Here is a 14,565-nt window from a genome sequence, read left to right as displayed (position 1 = left end):
ATCTAACAGTTTTATAATTTTAGTCCTCACCTTTAGGTTTCTGATCCACTTTGATCTAATTTTTACATATGATATTGAATGAAGGGTCCCACTTTTAAAAAAATATGGGTGTAAGTTGCTTCAGTACCACTTGTAAAAGAGAGTACTTGGAGATCAGTTCCCTGTGGCTTATGTATGAGCTTGCAGTTCTGTTCCGTTGACCCTGATGTCAGTGCCGTTACCACACAGTTGTACTGCTTGTAGCTTTGTAGTGAGTCTTGAAATGGGAATACATCATTCCTCGAGTTTGTTTTTTCTTTTAAAGATTGTTCTAGCTATTCCTGTACTCCTGGTTTTAGCCTCAACTTTTTCATTTTTTTAAGAAGTCAGCTGGGATTATTTTTTTCAATGGAAAGATCAGTTTAGAAAGTATGGTCATCGTAACAACACTGAGTCTATCCACGAGCATTGGCTATCATTCCATTTATGTCAAAGTGTTTTGTAGTTTTCACTGTATACTTCTTTTGTTCATTTATTCCCAAGTATGTTGTTGTTTTTGATATAGTGTAAATGGAATTGTTTTCCTAATTTCTAGTCTTTCATTATTGCTCTCTAAAGACATGGAAATGATTTTCATATCTCTCTCTTGTATTCTGTAACTTTGTTAAAACTCATTTATTAACTCTATTAATTGTGTGTGTGTGTGTGTGTGTGTGTGTTATTCTTTATGATTTTCTGTATAAAGATGTAAGCCATCTCTGAACAGAGTTTTATTTAGTTCCTCCTTTCCAGTCTGGATGCTTCTTCTTTTAATAATAGCATAAATGTCCTGGCCAACATTATAATATAACATAAATGTCCTGGCCTCAAGTAAAATGGTAAGAGAAGTCAGCGTGGTCTTATTCCTGACCTTCAGATGACACTTTCCATCTTTTACCTTAAAATATAATGTTAGCTGTGGGTTTTCCTACTTGAGCGTTTTTATCATTAAAGTTTGATGGATTTTTCTGTCAGCTGTTTTCTCTATCTGTTGAAATGTTGTGGTTTTGTCCTTTATTTTGTGATGTTGTGTTAATTGATTTTCAGATGTTTAATCAACTTTGCACTTCTGGAATACATCATACTTGGTTCTTTTATATGAATTCTTTTACTAGGTTTGGCTTCTTTTTTGAAAACTTTTCCCTCACATCAGTATTGGTAAATGTATTTGTAGTTTTTGCATATTTTTATCTCATTATCTTATGTTCTCTTTCTGTGGTTCTGTTATCAGGGCAATACTGATCCCTTCTCATGCATTTGGAGACTGGATTAGGTCGCCATTACTGATTGAATCATCAGCCCTTGGTGGTTGGGGCTGTCTCCAGATCCTCTCTCCTCCCCTGCAGTCCCACCTTGGTCTTTCCAACACTCAGCCCCCATTTTCCTAGAGTTCTCTCATTAGCACAGACTCCGGCATCCTTGAGAGGCCTATTAGGAAAAAGGAAAGCTGTTCCTCACACCTCTGGGGCTCAGTAAGTTCTGAGTGAGAGGCTAGGTGGCAGGAATTAGGCCAAGCCAAGTATGTATTTCGTAAGGACACGTCCTTTCTTCCCCAGCCGGTTTCTGTAGTGCTGGTCCTTTGGGACTTACCCATGCTGTCCAAGGCCTCTGGTTTGTGTGCACACAGTTTTCATAGCATTCCCTTCTGATCCTATGTCATCCTTTTAATCCAGGTGAGGCCCCTTTGTCATTTTTGTTGTACTTAGTTTGCACTGGGGACAGAACCCAGGGGCACTGCCCCATGACCCTGTGCCACAGTCATATTTATTTTTTATTTTGAGAGAGGGTCTCCCTAAGTTGCTGAGGGTCTCTCTGAATTGCTGAGGTGTCCTTCAACTTTGATCCTCCTTCCTCAGCCTCCCCAGTGGCTGGTTTTTGTGTCGTTATTGATGCCAGGCGATGCTCCATTTTCATTCCTTGTTTCAGTAACCTGTGTCTTCTCTTACTGTTGGTTAATGTGGCTAAAGGTTTATCATTCGGTTTATCTAAACAAATCAACTTTTGAGTTTGTTGATTTTACTCTTTTTTTCTTTTATTCTGCTCTAATTTTTCTTATTTTGGGTTTGTTTCTTTTATATTTATAAAGGTGAAAGCTTAGGTTATTGATTTGAAATCTTGTATTTTTAATATAATCATTTAAGGCTATAGATTTTCTTCATAGTACTGCCTTACATGTCCCTGTACATTTTAATATGCTGTGCTTTCATTTGTATTCATCTTAAGAGTGTTTTCTATTTTTCCTCATCATTTCTAGTTTGATTTAATGGTTATTTTAATTATGTTCTTTAATTTCTTCATATTGGTGAATTTCCCGAATTTCTTTCTTCAGTGGGTTCTAGTTTATTCCATATCATCAGGAAATACACTTGAATGATTTTAGCTCTTCTAAAATTATCACGGCCTGTGAGATGGCCTAGCTTACAGTCTGCCTTTGGGAATATTCCATTTGCACTTAAAGGCATGCTTCTTTTGCAGTGTATAGTGTTTTATTCATCTGTGCTTTCCAAGTTTATGTCGTCTGTGCTCACTAATACTAGAATAATCTTTATAGAACCCAAACCTGAATATGCAGTTTACCTCCTTAAAATGATTAAGGACTTCTCAGCCCCCTTTAATTCCGAGCATCCAAAGTTACCTTTAAAGCAACTTAAGACTTCATGGGATGTGGCATCTGCTCTCCCTTTCCCTTTCAGCCCCACCTCTACCCCAAATTGTTTTTATGCTCCAGCCAAATAGTACTCACAGCATTCTTTTGATTTTCTGGATTTCATGTTACTGGAGTCTTAAGTACGTTTTCCTCCTCTGTATGGCCTCTTTTGGTTCAGTCTCACTGGTCCTGAGATTACATCTCTTACTAACAACAGCTGCCTTCCATGACTTTTCTTTTTCAACTTCTGAACCTGAATTTTCCTTTGATTGTAAAACACACGAGACAATTTATTTGTTCTGTGCCACTGCTGGCTATTGTGTGGAGTGGAGGATGGTCAGAAGAGGGAGGAACCAAGGCTCACTCCCATAGTTTCCAAGTTGAGTATTTGACAGTAATGTAAGCTGAAGTAAATTCAGGAATAAGATAAGTAAATTCAGTAATTTCAGGAATAAGATTATTATTACACTTTCAAAATGTTGACTCTCACAGCTCATGCAGCATCGCAGGGGGAATGTACAAAAGAAAGTGCACCAGGGAAGCCGCTGTGCTGGGTGTCTTTCTCCTTTGCTGGAGTGAGTCCTTGGCTGTTGGACGGTGGCGACTCTTCTTTGTTTTCCTGTCACCGAGGCATCTCAGATGCTCACTGACTGCGCTGGAGTTGAGCTGTGAGGAGCAGTGCTATCAGACAGTGTTTAACTCTGCTTTCATCTTATCCAAAGTGCTTACCTGGAAACCTTGCCTAGGGAAGCAAAGGAAAGATGGTTGATTGTAGGAAATTTTAGGTTGGGGAATAGTACTGTGGTTTTTCTCTTTCCCTTCTTACAGAAAGTTATTAATATGTTTTCATTTTAATAAAGTCATATCTTGTTTAGTGAATTCAGCTATTTTCCCAATCCTTTTTTCTTTAAAATATTTTTCACTATTTGTTCTAAATACTTCTGAACTTTTACGTGAGTCAGCGCGTGCTGTCTTCTCTCTCCTTTACAGGACTACAATGATGAGATCAGACAAGCACAGCTCCAGGAGTTAACGTATTTGAATGGTGGTTCAGAAAATGCAGATGTCCCAGTGGTTCGGGGGAAACCCACCCTGCGGACAAGAGGTGTGCCAGCCCCAGCCATAACCAGGTAGGTGTTTATTAATCGGCTTATTTTTCTTTAAGGTTTGTGTGCCATGGCAATAGTTTTGAGCTTTCTCATATCAGTGGCCAGAAACTGTTCTGTAAGTGAATCTGTAGGAAACCTGTGTTCAGATGTTGCTGAGTCAGATGTAGAGAATTTACCTTGGAGTAAGATATTCCTGGGCTTAACCGTTTCCACCCTTCCACTTACTCGCTGATCACTTCAGGCAGATTCTCACTCACTCTGAGGTCGATTCTTTAAAATCGTAGTTCTTTTCTGTGAAAGGGTTTGCATCGATGTGCAGATTGAGCTGATGGTGCCTGTGTCTGCCTCTGGTCCTGCTTCCTGAGGCTGGTTCTTGGCCACACCACCAGAGCTCAAAGACGGGGGGCATCGCATGGGTGCCCACAGGTCTGTTGTCAGCCTGCTCTTTACAGGTTCTTCTGTGGCATGGGAAAATCCTTGGGCCCGTCCAGGCACACAATTTTTGTTTTTTTTTTTTAACTTCTGTCTCTGGTTTGTTATTACATTTGTTTGTTTTTTGTTTTGGTACCAGGATTGAATCCAGGGTCACTGAACCACTGAACCACATCCCCAGCCACCCTCCCCTTTTTTAAATTCTTTTTTTATTTTTAGATTTTGAGACAGGGTCTTGTTAAATTGCTTAAGGGCCCACTAAGTTGCTGAGGGTGGCCTCGATCTTGTGATCTTTCTGCCTCAGTCTCCCAAGATGCTGGGATTACAGGTGTGTACCACCATACCAGACTATGATTACTTTTAAGAGGAAATGTTTTATAGAGAATCAAAAATTTGATATGACTATGTCAAATTTATTTGGAAATTATTTTTAATTTTTCCATTTTTGTTCCAAAAGGAATCAGTGGTAAAAAGTACAGATTTTTCTTTTAATCACATGACTACATTGATTTATTTTTAGGTAGAAGTTTGGATGAAACCATTTAAAATAGTGTTCTTATAGGTCTCTTAAGTTTCTTTGAGAGAATGAGAATTTTCTTCCTCTGTTGAGAGTTGCTAATGGGAGCAATGTTAGAGAAGTTGTATGCTACTGCGATATAAAGTAAACAGCAGTCAGGGCCTGGAGCAGGTGGGGGTTTTGTACCAGGAAGAAGGTTTCATTGACGATTTCATGGAATGAGATACATGCAGGTGCTCAGCAAACCCTAACTGCCTCTTTCATTTTTATGTCTTCCAACATTAAATGTACCTAAAAATACTTATGTGTTGTATTAGTTTACTGCTAGCTGCTATGACAGATTACCACAAATTTGGTAACTGAAAGCAATAAAAATTTATCCTCGTATAGTCATGGAGGCCACATGACTAAAATCAGTATCAGTAGTTCAAAGGCAGGGTGTTGGCAGGGCTGTGTTCCCTCTGGAGGCTCTGGGGGCAAGTTCTTTTCTTGTCCCTTCAGTTTCTGGTGACTGCCACCATGCCCGGATTTGTGGCCACATCACAGTGATCCCTCCCATGTCTTCACCCTTCCTTCTCCTTTTCTGTCTCTGTCCTCCCTCTGCCCTTTTATAGAATTCATGTGATTGTATAGGGTAGTCAAGACAAGATAATCCAGGGTAATCTCCATCTAAAGGTCCTGATCACAGCTGTGAGGGTCCTTTTTCTAATGCAGGAAACTTGTGCAGGTCACCAGAACTGGGACAACATAATGCTGATATTATTCAGCCTACATGCTTACCTCCTTAGTCTCAGTTTTGTTATGATGGAAACTTGTACGTTTTCCCAAAATATGTAATGTGTCAAATAATGCATTTAAAAATATCCTCAAAAGTTTTCGGACTTGAACTTTCCCTTTGTTACTGTCTTTGCTTGTTAGTTTGTGTGTGGAGCCTGTGGTTTGTGCTCATGGGCTAGGGACTTTCACATATGGTGTAGCACATGCAAAACACCCAGCCAGGCAGTCACCTTTGCATCCCTTTGAGGTCGTCAGACTCAAATCATTCATCGTATTCAGATCTTCTCTGAAAGAGAACAGAAAATACATGCAGATCCATACAAAGAGAATACAGCCTTCCAGACTTGGTGCTTACATAATGCCAGCATTCTTCTCTTTTTATTGACATAGGTAGGTAGATAAGTAGGTAGGTAATGCAGAGATAGTCTCTCAGCACAGACCTCTTCAATCAGTGACTGACCACATATGCAATGGTGGTCATTAGCCTGTAATGCAGCTGGAAAATGCCTGAAGCTGTCAATGTAGTAGCCATGGTAACTGTCGTGCAACACACTGCTCGTCTGTCTGGCAGTGCTGATCTAAACAGCCCTATTGCACTGCCCATTCTACACCGTTCTACCGGTTGTTGTAGGCCCTGCCATCCAGGTTCATGTGCCTGTGTTCTTTGGTATGTGAACAGTGACACAACCTCCTACATATGAATTGCTCGGAATGCATCTGTCATTAAGTGACATGTGGCTGTAGATAGATGGGTAGATATTTCTATATCTGTGTGTATGTATGTAACTTTCATTTTCATGACATATAGCTTGTTTAAGTAAATCTAGTATATAAAAATGTTCTATGGCCAGGTACAGTGGTGCACAGCACCTTGGGAGACTGAGACAGGAAGATAGCAAGTTTGAGGCAAGACTGGGCAACTTAGTGAGATCCCCAGCAACTTGGTGAGACCCTATTTCAAAATAAAAGGATAAAAGTGCTGGAGATGTAGCTCAGCAGTAAAATGTCCCTGAGTTCAACCTCCAGTACCAAAAAAAAGAGTTCTCCAGTATTTATATAGCTCTGTCTTTATATAGAAATATAGTAAAATCAGCCGTGTTACCTGTTTCACTTAAATTGCTTTTGCCCATTCCTTCTTCAAAATTCAAGTGCAGAATGAATGTCCTCCCAGAGTGCTGGAGTGGAGCGTGCCAGTGCCATCGTTCACGGGCTGCTCTGCTCCTGAAGACGGGTCCTGACTGAGTTGTCAGTTTCTGTCAAGTTGAAAATATCGTCAAGAGATGAGGCCACAGGAGTTTTCTTCATTTTGGAATGTAAGCCTGGAGAAAGGCCTTCCACCTGCCAACTTGAGGAACCATTCCCTTGATTGTGGCCTTACCTCACTTGTGCTTAAAGCTGCTAAAATTCCTGATAGACTTGTTTCAAGTTCACATCTGACTGTAGTTTTCTGTCATGGGGTGCTGGCTGGTAGAGCTCGCAGCCAGAGTCTTCGTGTACATAAGGCGACCTGTTTGCTGGACACTGTGGTGGCTTGTACGTTGGGCACCCTCAGGACACACTCTCCTGCTGTGTGGTGGTCTGCACCAGGTGGTTTTCACCCGAGGGACACCCCTCCTGTTTCTCCCTTAGAAACCGTTGGTCTGTTTTGTGTTCTCCCTGGTGCTACTGTGGCATATGTCTTGACTCCTAACTTTGCTACCTGCTCTCAGGCACTTTGAAAAGCTCTCTAAGCTTCAGTTTCCTTGTCCAGAGATCAGTAAGGTATGGCTCATCTTGTGTTGGAGTGACATTTGGGTACAGCCTTGGCATGGGATCAAACTGAAGTTGTGACCTCCCCTGAGGTCTCAGCAGCCTGCTCCTTCTGTGACCAGATGCTGCGTCTCCATCTCTGATGTGACCATGTCGTGCTGGACTGCCTAAGTAGCTGGATTTCCTTTTGGTGGAAACCTGCTTCATGTTTGCTTAGGTTCTTTCTTTCCTATGGTTTCCTTTTTGCTTTTTATGGAAATATGGAACAGTGATTTATTTGAGCTATAAACATATGTGAAGAATGGACTCTCAGAAAACATACTAAGTGCTGCTAACCTGACCCTCTCATTTGCAGGGGAAGAGGAGGAGTCGCCGCCCGGCCAGTCGGCGTTGGTGTGCCCCGTGGCACTCCAGCTCCCAGAGGAGTCCTGTCCACCCGGGGGCCAGTGAGTCGGGGAAGAGGCCTTCTCACTCCCAGAGCAAGAGGCGTGCCCCCCACTGGGTACAGACCTCCACCACCACCCCCGACACAAGAGACCTACGGAGAGTATGTGAGTGGCAGTGTTGCATGGCAACTTTGTTGGTCAGGGTGACTTGGTCTAGACACGGCTCTGGGTAGCACAGGCCAGTGTAGCCCCTCACCTTGTTTAGTTCTGGAATGTCGTGCCTCAGTGCTGCGAACAGTCATGGAGGCTGAGTAGGCCCCTGGTACTAGAGGTGTAGACAGGGCCTGGCCTCTGCCTCACCCTGAGGCTGGGCAGGAACGAGTGTGGGAGCTGCAGCTCTGGTGTCCAGCAGTGGGTCCTCGGCCCTCTCTGGAGTTGCAGGAAACAGGCCTTCCTGTCCTACCATGACTGTGCCTGGGAGCAGGTCGGTCATTTGAAAGAAGATTGCCCAAGGACTCTCTGAAGGGTCCTGCTCAGGGCTCTCTGAGATGTGCTGCTAGGTAGATACTTTCAGTGCAACTTGTTTTCCATGATACAAATGATACAAAAGTGCAACTTGTTTTTTAATTGATACAAATCAATTTTTTAACTTATCATCTATTAATTCTTTACTATGGTTCATAGACTTAACCTAAGAGAAAAATATATAACCATGAAAAAAACAAAACCACGAAGAGCAAGGAAACAGGAAAGGCTCTTTTTGGTACTGGGGATTGAACCTGGGTGCATTTAACAACTGAGCCACGTCCCCAGCCCTTTTTATTTTTTATTCTGAGACAGGTCTTGCTGAGTTATCCACACTGGCCTTAACTTGCAGTCTTGCCTCAGCCTCCCCAGGAGCTGGGGTTACAGATATGAGCCACCATATCTGATAGAAATTCTTGAAGAATGTAGACCCCCTGGAATTTTTACTGTAGCATCCTAGTTTCTCATAAATGGGGAATTGGAAAGAGAGGGATGACTGATCCTGTTAATGGAAGATATTGAAGAGAGGGGCTGTGAACTGGTGGCACTGAGAAGGAAGTAGTGACAGTAACAGGCAAGACTGACAGGTGCACCTGGTTCACGCTTTGGAGATCTCTTCCTAGGTCCTGAGCACCTCTTGCATGGCTTCTAGAACATTTTTGTGATCCCCTGTCCTTCAACAACCTCTCGAGCTTCATCTGTGGCCACTTGTCTTGCGCATACTGAAGGTATTGTAATTCTCTGAGTGTGCCGTCTAGCCCTCCAGAACTTGGCTCTGCTGCCTGCTCAGCGTAGAAGATTCTCCTATTCTAACTGTCTCTTCTTCTCCCTCTGGACTTAGGCCAGCTGTTGCTAGAGAAACTCAAAAGTAGTAGTAACTAATCTGTTGGGCATACAACAGCTGTTACATGTCTCTCTCACACCTAGGCTGAACTTCTGGTGGGGCAGAGATGGATAGCTTTTATTTCTTCATACTTAACTGACGGCATACTGAGAGCTCAGTGAATTATTTTTAACAAATTCCGTAATAAACAATTTCACCATTTTGTTATTTAGTTGTAGAAGAATGTGGTTCCTATGTCTTCTCTTTTTATTTCTTACAATGGAACGTGTTCTGCTTCCTAATATTCTTATCTAACTGACACTAATTGTTCTTCACATTCTTCCCCAAACATTGAGTTTCCTGAAAGTTAATAGATGTACCGAGAAGAGGGAGCCTACTTAAAGATCCCTTCATGCAGATGCAGTGTCATTTTATGTCCACCTTGGCTTACCTGCTTCTACCAGGATTAGGTTTAATGTAGAAGTGTCAGGTCTCATTTTACCATGAATTTGGAGTGAGGAGATTTGATTGAACACGTGGCTTCGTACTCCACTTGCTGCCAAAGAAGTAGCCATTGCCGCCTGTGCGTGGATTAACTGACCTTTTGCTCAGTGATGATTCCTGGCCTTGTGCCTGGACCAAGCAGGCACTCATGTTCTTTGTCTCAGCCTGTGTAGTCAGTCGGTTTAGAATAAATTAGATGAGTAAATTCAAAATTTCACTGTCCAGGAAAGGAAGAGCAAATGAAACCTCAAGAGACTTGGTTTTGCTGTTGATTTTAAATAATCTCTGATTTTTAAATATTTGTTTATTTATTTGCAGTATTAGGAGTTGAACGCGGGAACTTGGGCGTGCTAGGCAAATGCTCGACCATGAGCCACATCCCCATATTTTCATTTTATTTTAAGACAGGGTCTCACTAAATTGCTCAGCCTGTCCTTGGACTTGTATCCCCCGCCCCAGCCTCCTGAGCAGTTAGGGTGACAGGCGTACACCACCACACCTGTTGTGATTTTGTTCATTTTCTTTTTTTGATAGAAAATAGGAAAGACCTTGAAACAGATACCCTACAAGATACCCGCTGAGTTGCTGTGTCCCCCTTCCCACCCACCACCCGGGACTTGCCCTGTAGGAGAGGGCTGGAGCCGGGCAGGCAAAGACAGAGAGCTCTGAGAAGGGAAGTCCTCACTGCGAGTCCCAGACTCTCAGCTGACACTTCCAGGCACTGGTTGTCACTGCAACTGCGACTTCAGCCCAAGGCCGGCACTCCTGCTGCCCCACTGCGGTGTTCCTTGATTAACGGGCCACCACATCACCCCTCTTTGCCTTAACTTGGTGGAGGGCCGCCTGAGCATCTTCACCAACTCTCACAACTGACCGTGTTTGCACTCTTGAAACCAAGCTGTGCTTTTCCAGGTGTGCCTTAGGTGGCGTTGTGGGTCCCAGCCTGCCCTCATGGGTTCAGATGGTAGATATTATCGCTGATGCACACAGTGTAGCGTCTGGTGTTCCTGAGAACCTTTTTGAGATTCATAGCCAAGAAGAAGGGTTTTCGCCAGTCTGGCATCTTGTAAAAACCTTTTTGCACATTTGCAGAAGCTTGGAGAGCTGAACGCTGCACGTCAGGAACTTTGTGTCAGGAGTAGACCCTCAGCAGCACTGCCCTCACCTGTGCCCTACTGGCCTCACTTTCCTCTCCTGACCAAACGTTGGTAGGATCTGCTCCTCCCAGCTCTTCAGTGTCTGCCATATCTCCATACCTTGTCCATTGGTCTTGACTGTTGGAAATCCTGGAGGTACTGAGGCAACACGCTTAGCTTTGCAGCATGGGAAGGTGGGCGGGGGGCAGGAAGAAAAGTTGGAAAGACATTTATTTTGTTTCTCTCTGTTTTCTTTAGACAGGGTGGGAATGCAACAAGATACTAATTTGGAAAGCCAAGGAACCTAGCCAGGCGTGGTGGTGCACACCTGTAATCCCAGCAACTCAGGAAGCTGAGGCAGGAGGATCACAAATTTGAGGGCAGCCTCAGCAACTTTGTGAGACTCTGTCTCAAAATATAAACTAAAAAGGAGTGTGGGTGTAGCACAGTGGTTAAGTACCCCAGGGTTCAATCCCCAGTACCAAGAGAAAAAGGAAAGAAAGCCAAGGATCCCATGACACAGAGAATTGATTATATCAAGTGGAAAAGTTAGTCATCATAGAATTTACTAAAGTATTACGTTGAACCAGACTCATCATAAATTAGATTCTAAACTCTGTTGGAGTGAAGCCTTCTCCCCCTCACTCACTTTTCATTCACAGCAGCTAATACAATGTCTGGCACACCATTTAAGCTGAGAATTCTTGGATTGCAAGGGGCACAAAGAACACTGAATCTTCTTGTAGTGTTTGTTGAGTGAAGGATGGAGTGTCCTCAGCTCTAAGCTTCAGGACATTGCTGCTGCAGAGCTGGCCAGGAGCCTGCTGCATGAGTCCCTTTTCCTCCAAGTGTCTTCTGTGCACAGTCCGGCATGTGGCTGGGTGGTACAGTGACTTCATTTGCCCATCCTGGGGAGCATCAGCTGAGTACCTCAGCTCAGCAGCTCTGAGCGTTCCTGGCACACTGGTAAATGTCTCTTGATCTAAACAGCTCCACACAGAGACAGAGTACATTTTTCTCATGGATGTCAGTGACAGTTCTCTGCTAAGACTACTTTAATTGAGCACATAGATGAGAGAACTCTTAGAAAGAATGGGATGGGGTTAGGACTGAAAAAAAAGAAAAAAACTACCGCTCCTACTACACTTGTCAGAAGAATTTCAGCCAGTAGATTACACGTCTGTAATCCCAAGTACTCAGGAAGCTGAGGCAGGAGGATCGCAAGTTCAAGGCCAGGTTGAGCAACTTAGCAAGACCCTGTTGCAGAAGTAGAATTAAAAATGAAAAGGTACTGAAATGTAGCTCAGTTGGCAAACTCTCACATAGCATGTGCAAGGCCCTAAGTTTGATCCTAGTACTACAAAGAAAAAAAAAATAATTTCAGAGCATCCTCATTTCTGAGAAGAGCTTGTTATTTGTTTTATAACTCAAAAATACAAATTTTAAAAAAACATCCTTGAAGCTCGGGGCTTAGTTCAGTGATAGAACCGCACTAGTGCTATGCACTTAGTTCAGTGCGTAGCTGTGGCAGGCCCTGCATTAGATTCTAACTCTACACAGCCCAAAAAAAAAAAAATCCTTGAAATACATTTATAGTGATAAAAATTTCACTTCTGTAGAACTTGAAAAAGTATATTTAACAACTCCGTTTGCTGTCCGTTTTAACATTGATATAAGACCTGTCCAAAGCCATTATTTCCATAATAAAAGATGAAAAATACATCTCATAGTTGCTTATTTAAACCAGAAAAGTGTGGGAGGAATTCTGTTCTTTGAATTTGTGGCACAAGTGCTGCTTGATGAGGAAGTGTACCTGTCAAGGCCTCAGATACCGTTCTTCACGTCACCTGTCCTGAAGTGAAAAGCATCTTCACGCAGGCACAGCCCCAAGAAAGACATGTTCTAGTTATTTTTGGTAAGTAGTTAACACCCTACGAAAGCATGTGCTTTGTTAGCCCAGGTGAGACACCCAGCCATTCACAACAAGTGGGCCTTTGAAGTTGAACTGATTTTCCTCAAAGTGAGTTGGTGAAGATACGTGATCATTTTTAATGCATCTGAGCCAGCTGATCTCTGTCAGAGTCACTGTCATGAAAGACTCCCTGAGTGCTGGTCATGGAGAAGAACACCCGTTGGCAGATGAGCCCATCTGACCACTGGACGCTTGCTCTGAGGGTACGTTTGGCGTACACAGTCCTCGTTTGACTAGAACAGGCTAGCCATTGCAAGACCAAATCCCCTTGGTGGACACTTGTCATCTAGAATAAGAAAAGAAGGCAATTCAGCATGATTAGGTTTTTTTTCCCCAAAAGAAGAAAATAGACAATGGGTGTGTTTCTAAGCATTTGAGTACAAATCGGAACCTTGGAAAAATTGGACATAATCACAGTAACTCATCTCTCTTTTGAGAACAAGAAGTACCTATTTCCCATAATGACCCTGATTTATTACTTTTGTATGAATAATTGAATAACTGGAAAATTAGCATAGCCCAGAACGCACTCACTAAGAGCACTTCACAAGTTAAGCAGCGGTGAGATTGTGGAGAAAGACGCGTAGAGATGTCTAAAGTGAAGCCATTTTTGATGGCTGCTGCAGGGTCAGCATGTGTAGAGATGTGCAGCCGGGGTGAACGTGCGTCCATCCGACGCAGCTCTGTGAACCTTGCCAGTCGGTTAAAACCCAAACTGCAGAAGTGCAGGGACCTCACTGGGGCCTTCAGGGTGGCTCTAGTTGTCATTCACAGGAGGGCAGGAAACGTGGGAGCTTGCATGGTGAGAAGGAGTGGAGGCCAAGCAGGAGGGCGCAAGCAGGACAGAAGGGTCCCGCCACCTCGCGTGCAGTGTGATCGTAGACGTGCTAGGTTGCTGCAGGTGTCCCAGGTCACAGGCGAAGGGCCCAAAGTGTGCATTCCAGGCAGCAGCTAGAAATCACACACATGCCCTCCCAGTGGTCCACTGCCTCCATTTTGAAAGGTGATTTTTCTTTTGTTTTTATAACCCAAACACAGGTATGTTGATCACAACTGCAAGGAAAACTCCCATTTTCTCTCTACTCCTCTGTGACCCTCAGAACTTCACTTTTGTACTGTGCATGTGGACAGTGGCAGACAGTGACAGGCTGCTCTCCAGTTTCACTCAGTTGTGACACTAGCTACGTGGAGAGAGCTCAGCCCACAATTGTGCCCTCTTCAGAAACCAACCATAATGGGGGGTCCCTGGTTACCCACGATTGCTGTCCACCTTGGCCACAAATTGGAAGTCTCCCCCACCTCCTCCTCACATTTGATAATTTGCTAGGTTGGCTTGGAACTAGGTCAACAATTTACTTACTATGACCACCTCACTATCGTAGACAAAATTACAACTCTGCTTTAAAGAAATAAGAAATAGTTCATTCTCAGCTGAGTCTGAGTGGCTGTGGCCCAGGGATGATTCCGTTGGCCCTGAGAGTCGGAGTCGTGGTGTGGAAGGCCACACCCGAGCCTCACAGCCGCCCTGCGCCTGCTGCACTCCTCCCCACAGGAGAGAGCTCCGTTCACTTTCACCCATGGTCTCCATGGATAGAGCCAAGGACCTCCTGGGGTCCTGCTCAGCTGCCCAGCTGCTCGGTCTCTTGCTGTCCCCACTCTGGTTTCACGTTTCTTCTGTACAGTCGCCATTCTTCACTCAGGAGCGGGGCTTGCTCCAACGCTTTGTTTCTCTCCATGTGCTCTTAGGTTTCTTTAAATTACCTCCCTTATTGGGTCCATGACCATAAGCCAGCTATCCTTTAACAGACTAGACATGTTTGGGTGCGTCTTTCCACATTGTCAGAATTTATTGACTAAAAATTCACAAGCTACATTTCTTTCATTCACTTTAATTCACTAAAAATACACATGGCTCACTTGCTGTGTGACTGAGATGCGTGCGAGTTCTTTTATCTCATTCCAGTCACAAG

At 43.6% G+C, this 14,565-nt stretch overlaps 1 protein-coding gene across 1 annotated transcript in view; it reads left to right on the top strand.

Annotated features, from left to right (window-relative positions):
* The window catches only part of Khdrbs3 (KH RNA binding domain containing, signal transduction associated 3), a 168,275-nt gene that overhangs the window by 89,367 nt on the left and 64,343 nt on the right, over positions 1-14,565 (top strand). Inside the window, exons 5-6 of the mRNA XM_047560381.1 lie at positions 3,656-3,795; positions 7,605-7,800. Of these exons, the coding sequence (XP_047416337.1) occupies positions 3,656-3,795; positions 7,605-7,800 (336 nt within the window). The remainder of the gene's footprint in view (positions 1-3,655; positions 3,796-7,604; positions 7,801-14,565) is intronic.

This window comes from Sciurus carolinensis, chromosome 1, assembly GCF_902686445.1.
Source record: "Sciurus carolinensis chromosome 1, mSciCar1.2, whole genome shotgun sequence".
Lineage (NCBI taxonomy): Eukaryota > Metazoa > Chordata > Mammalia > Rodentia > Sciuridae > Sciurus > Sciurus carolinensis.
Note: the sequence above shows the minus strand (reverse complement) of the source record. Positions and strands in the feature narration are given on the sequence as shown.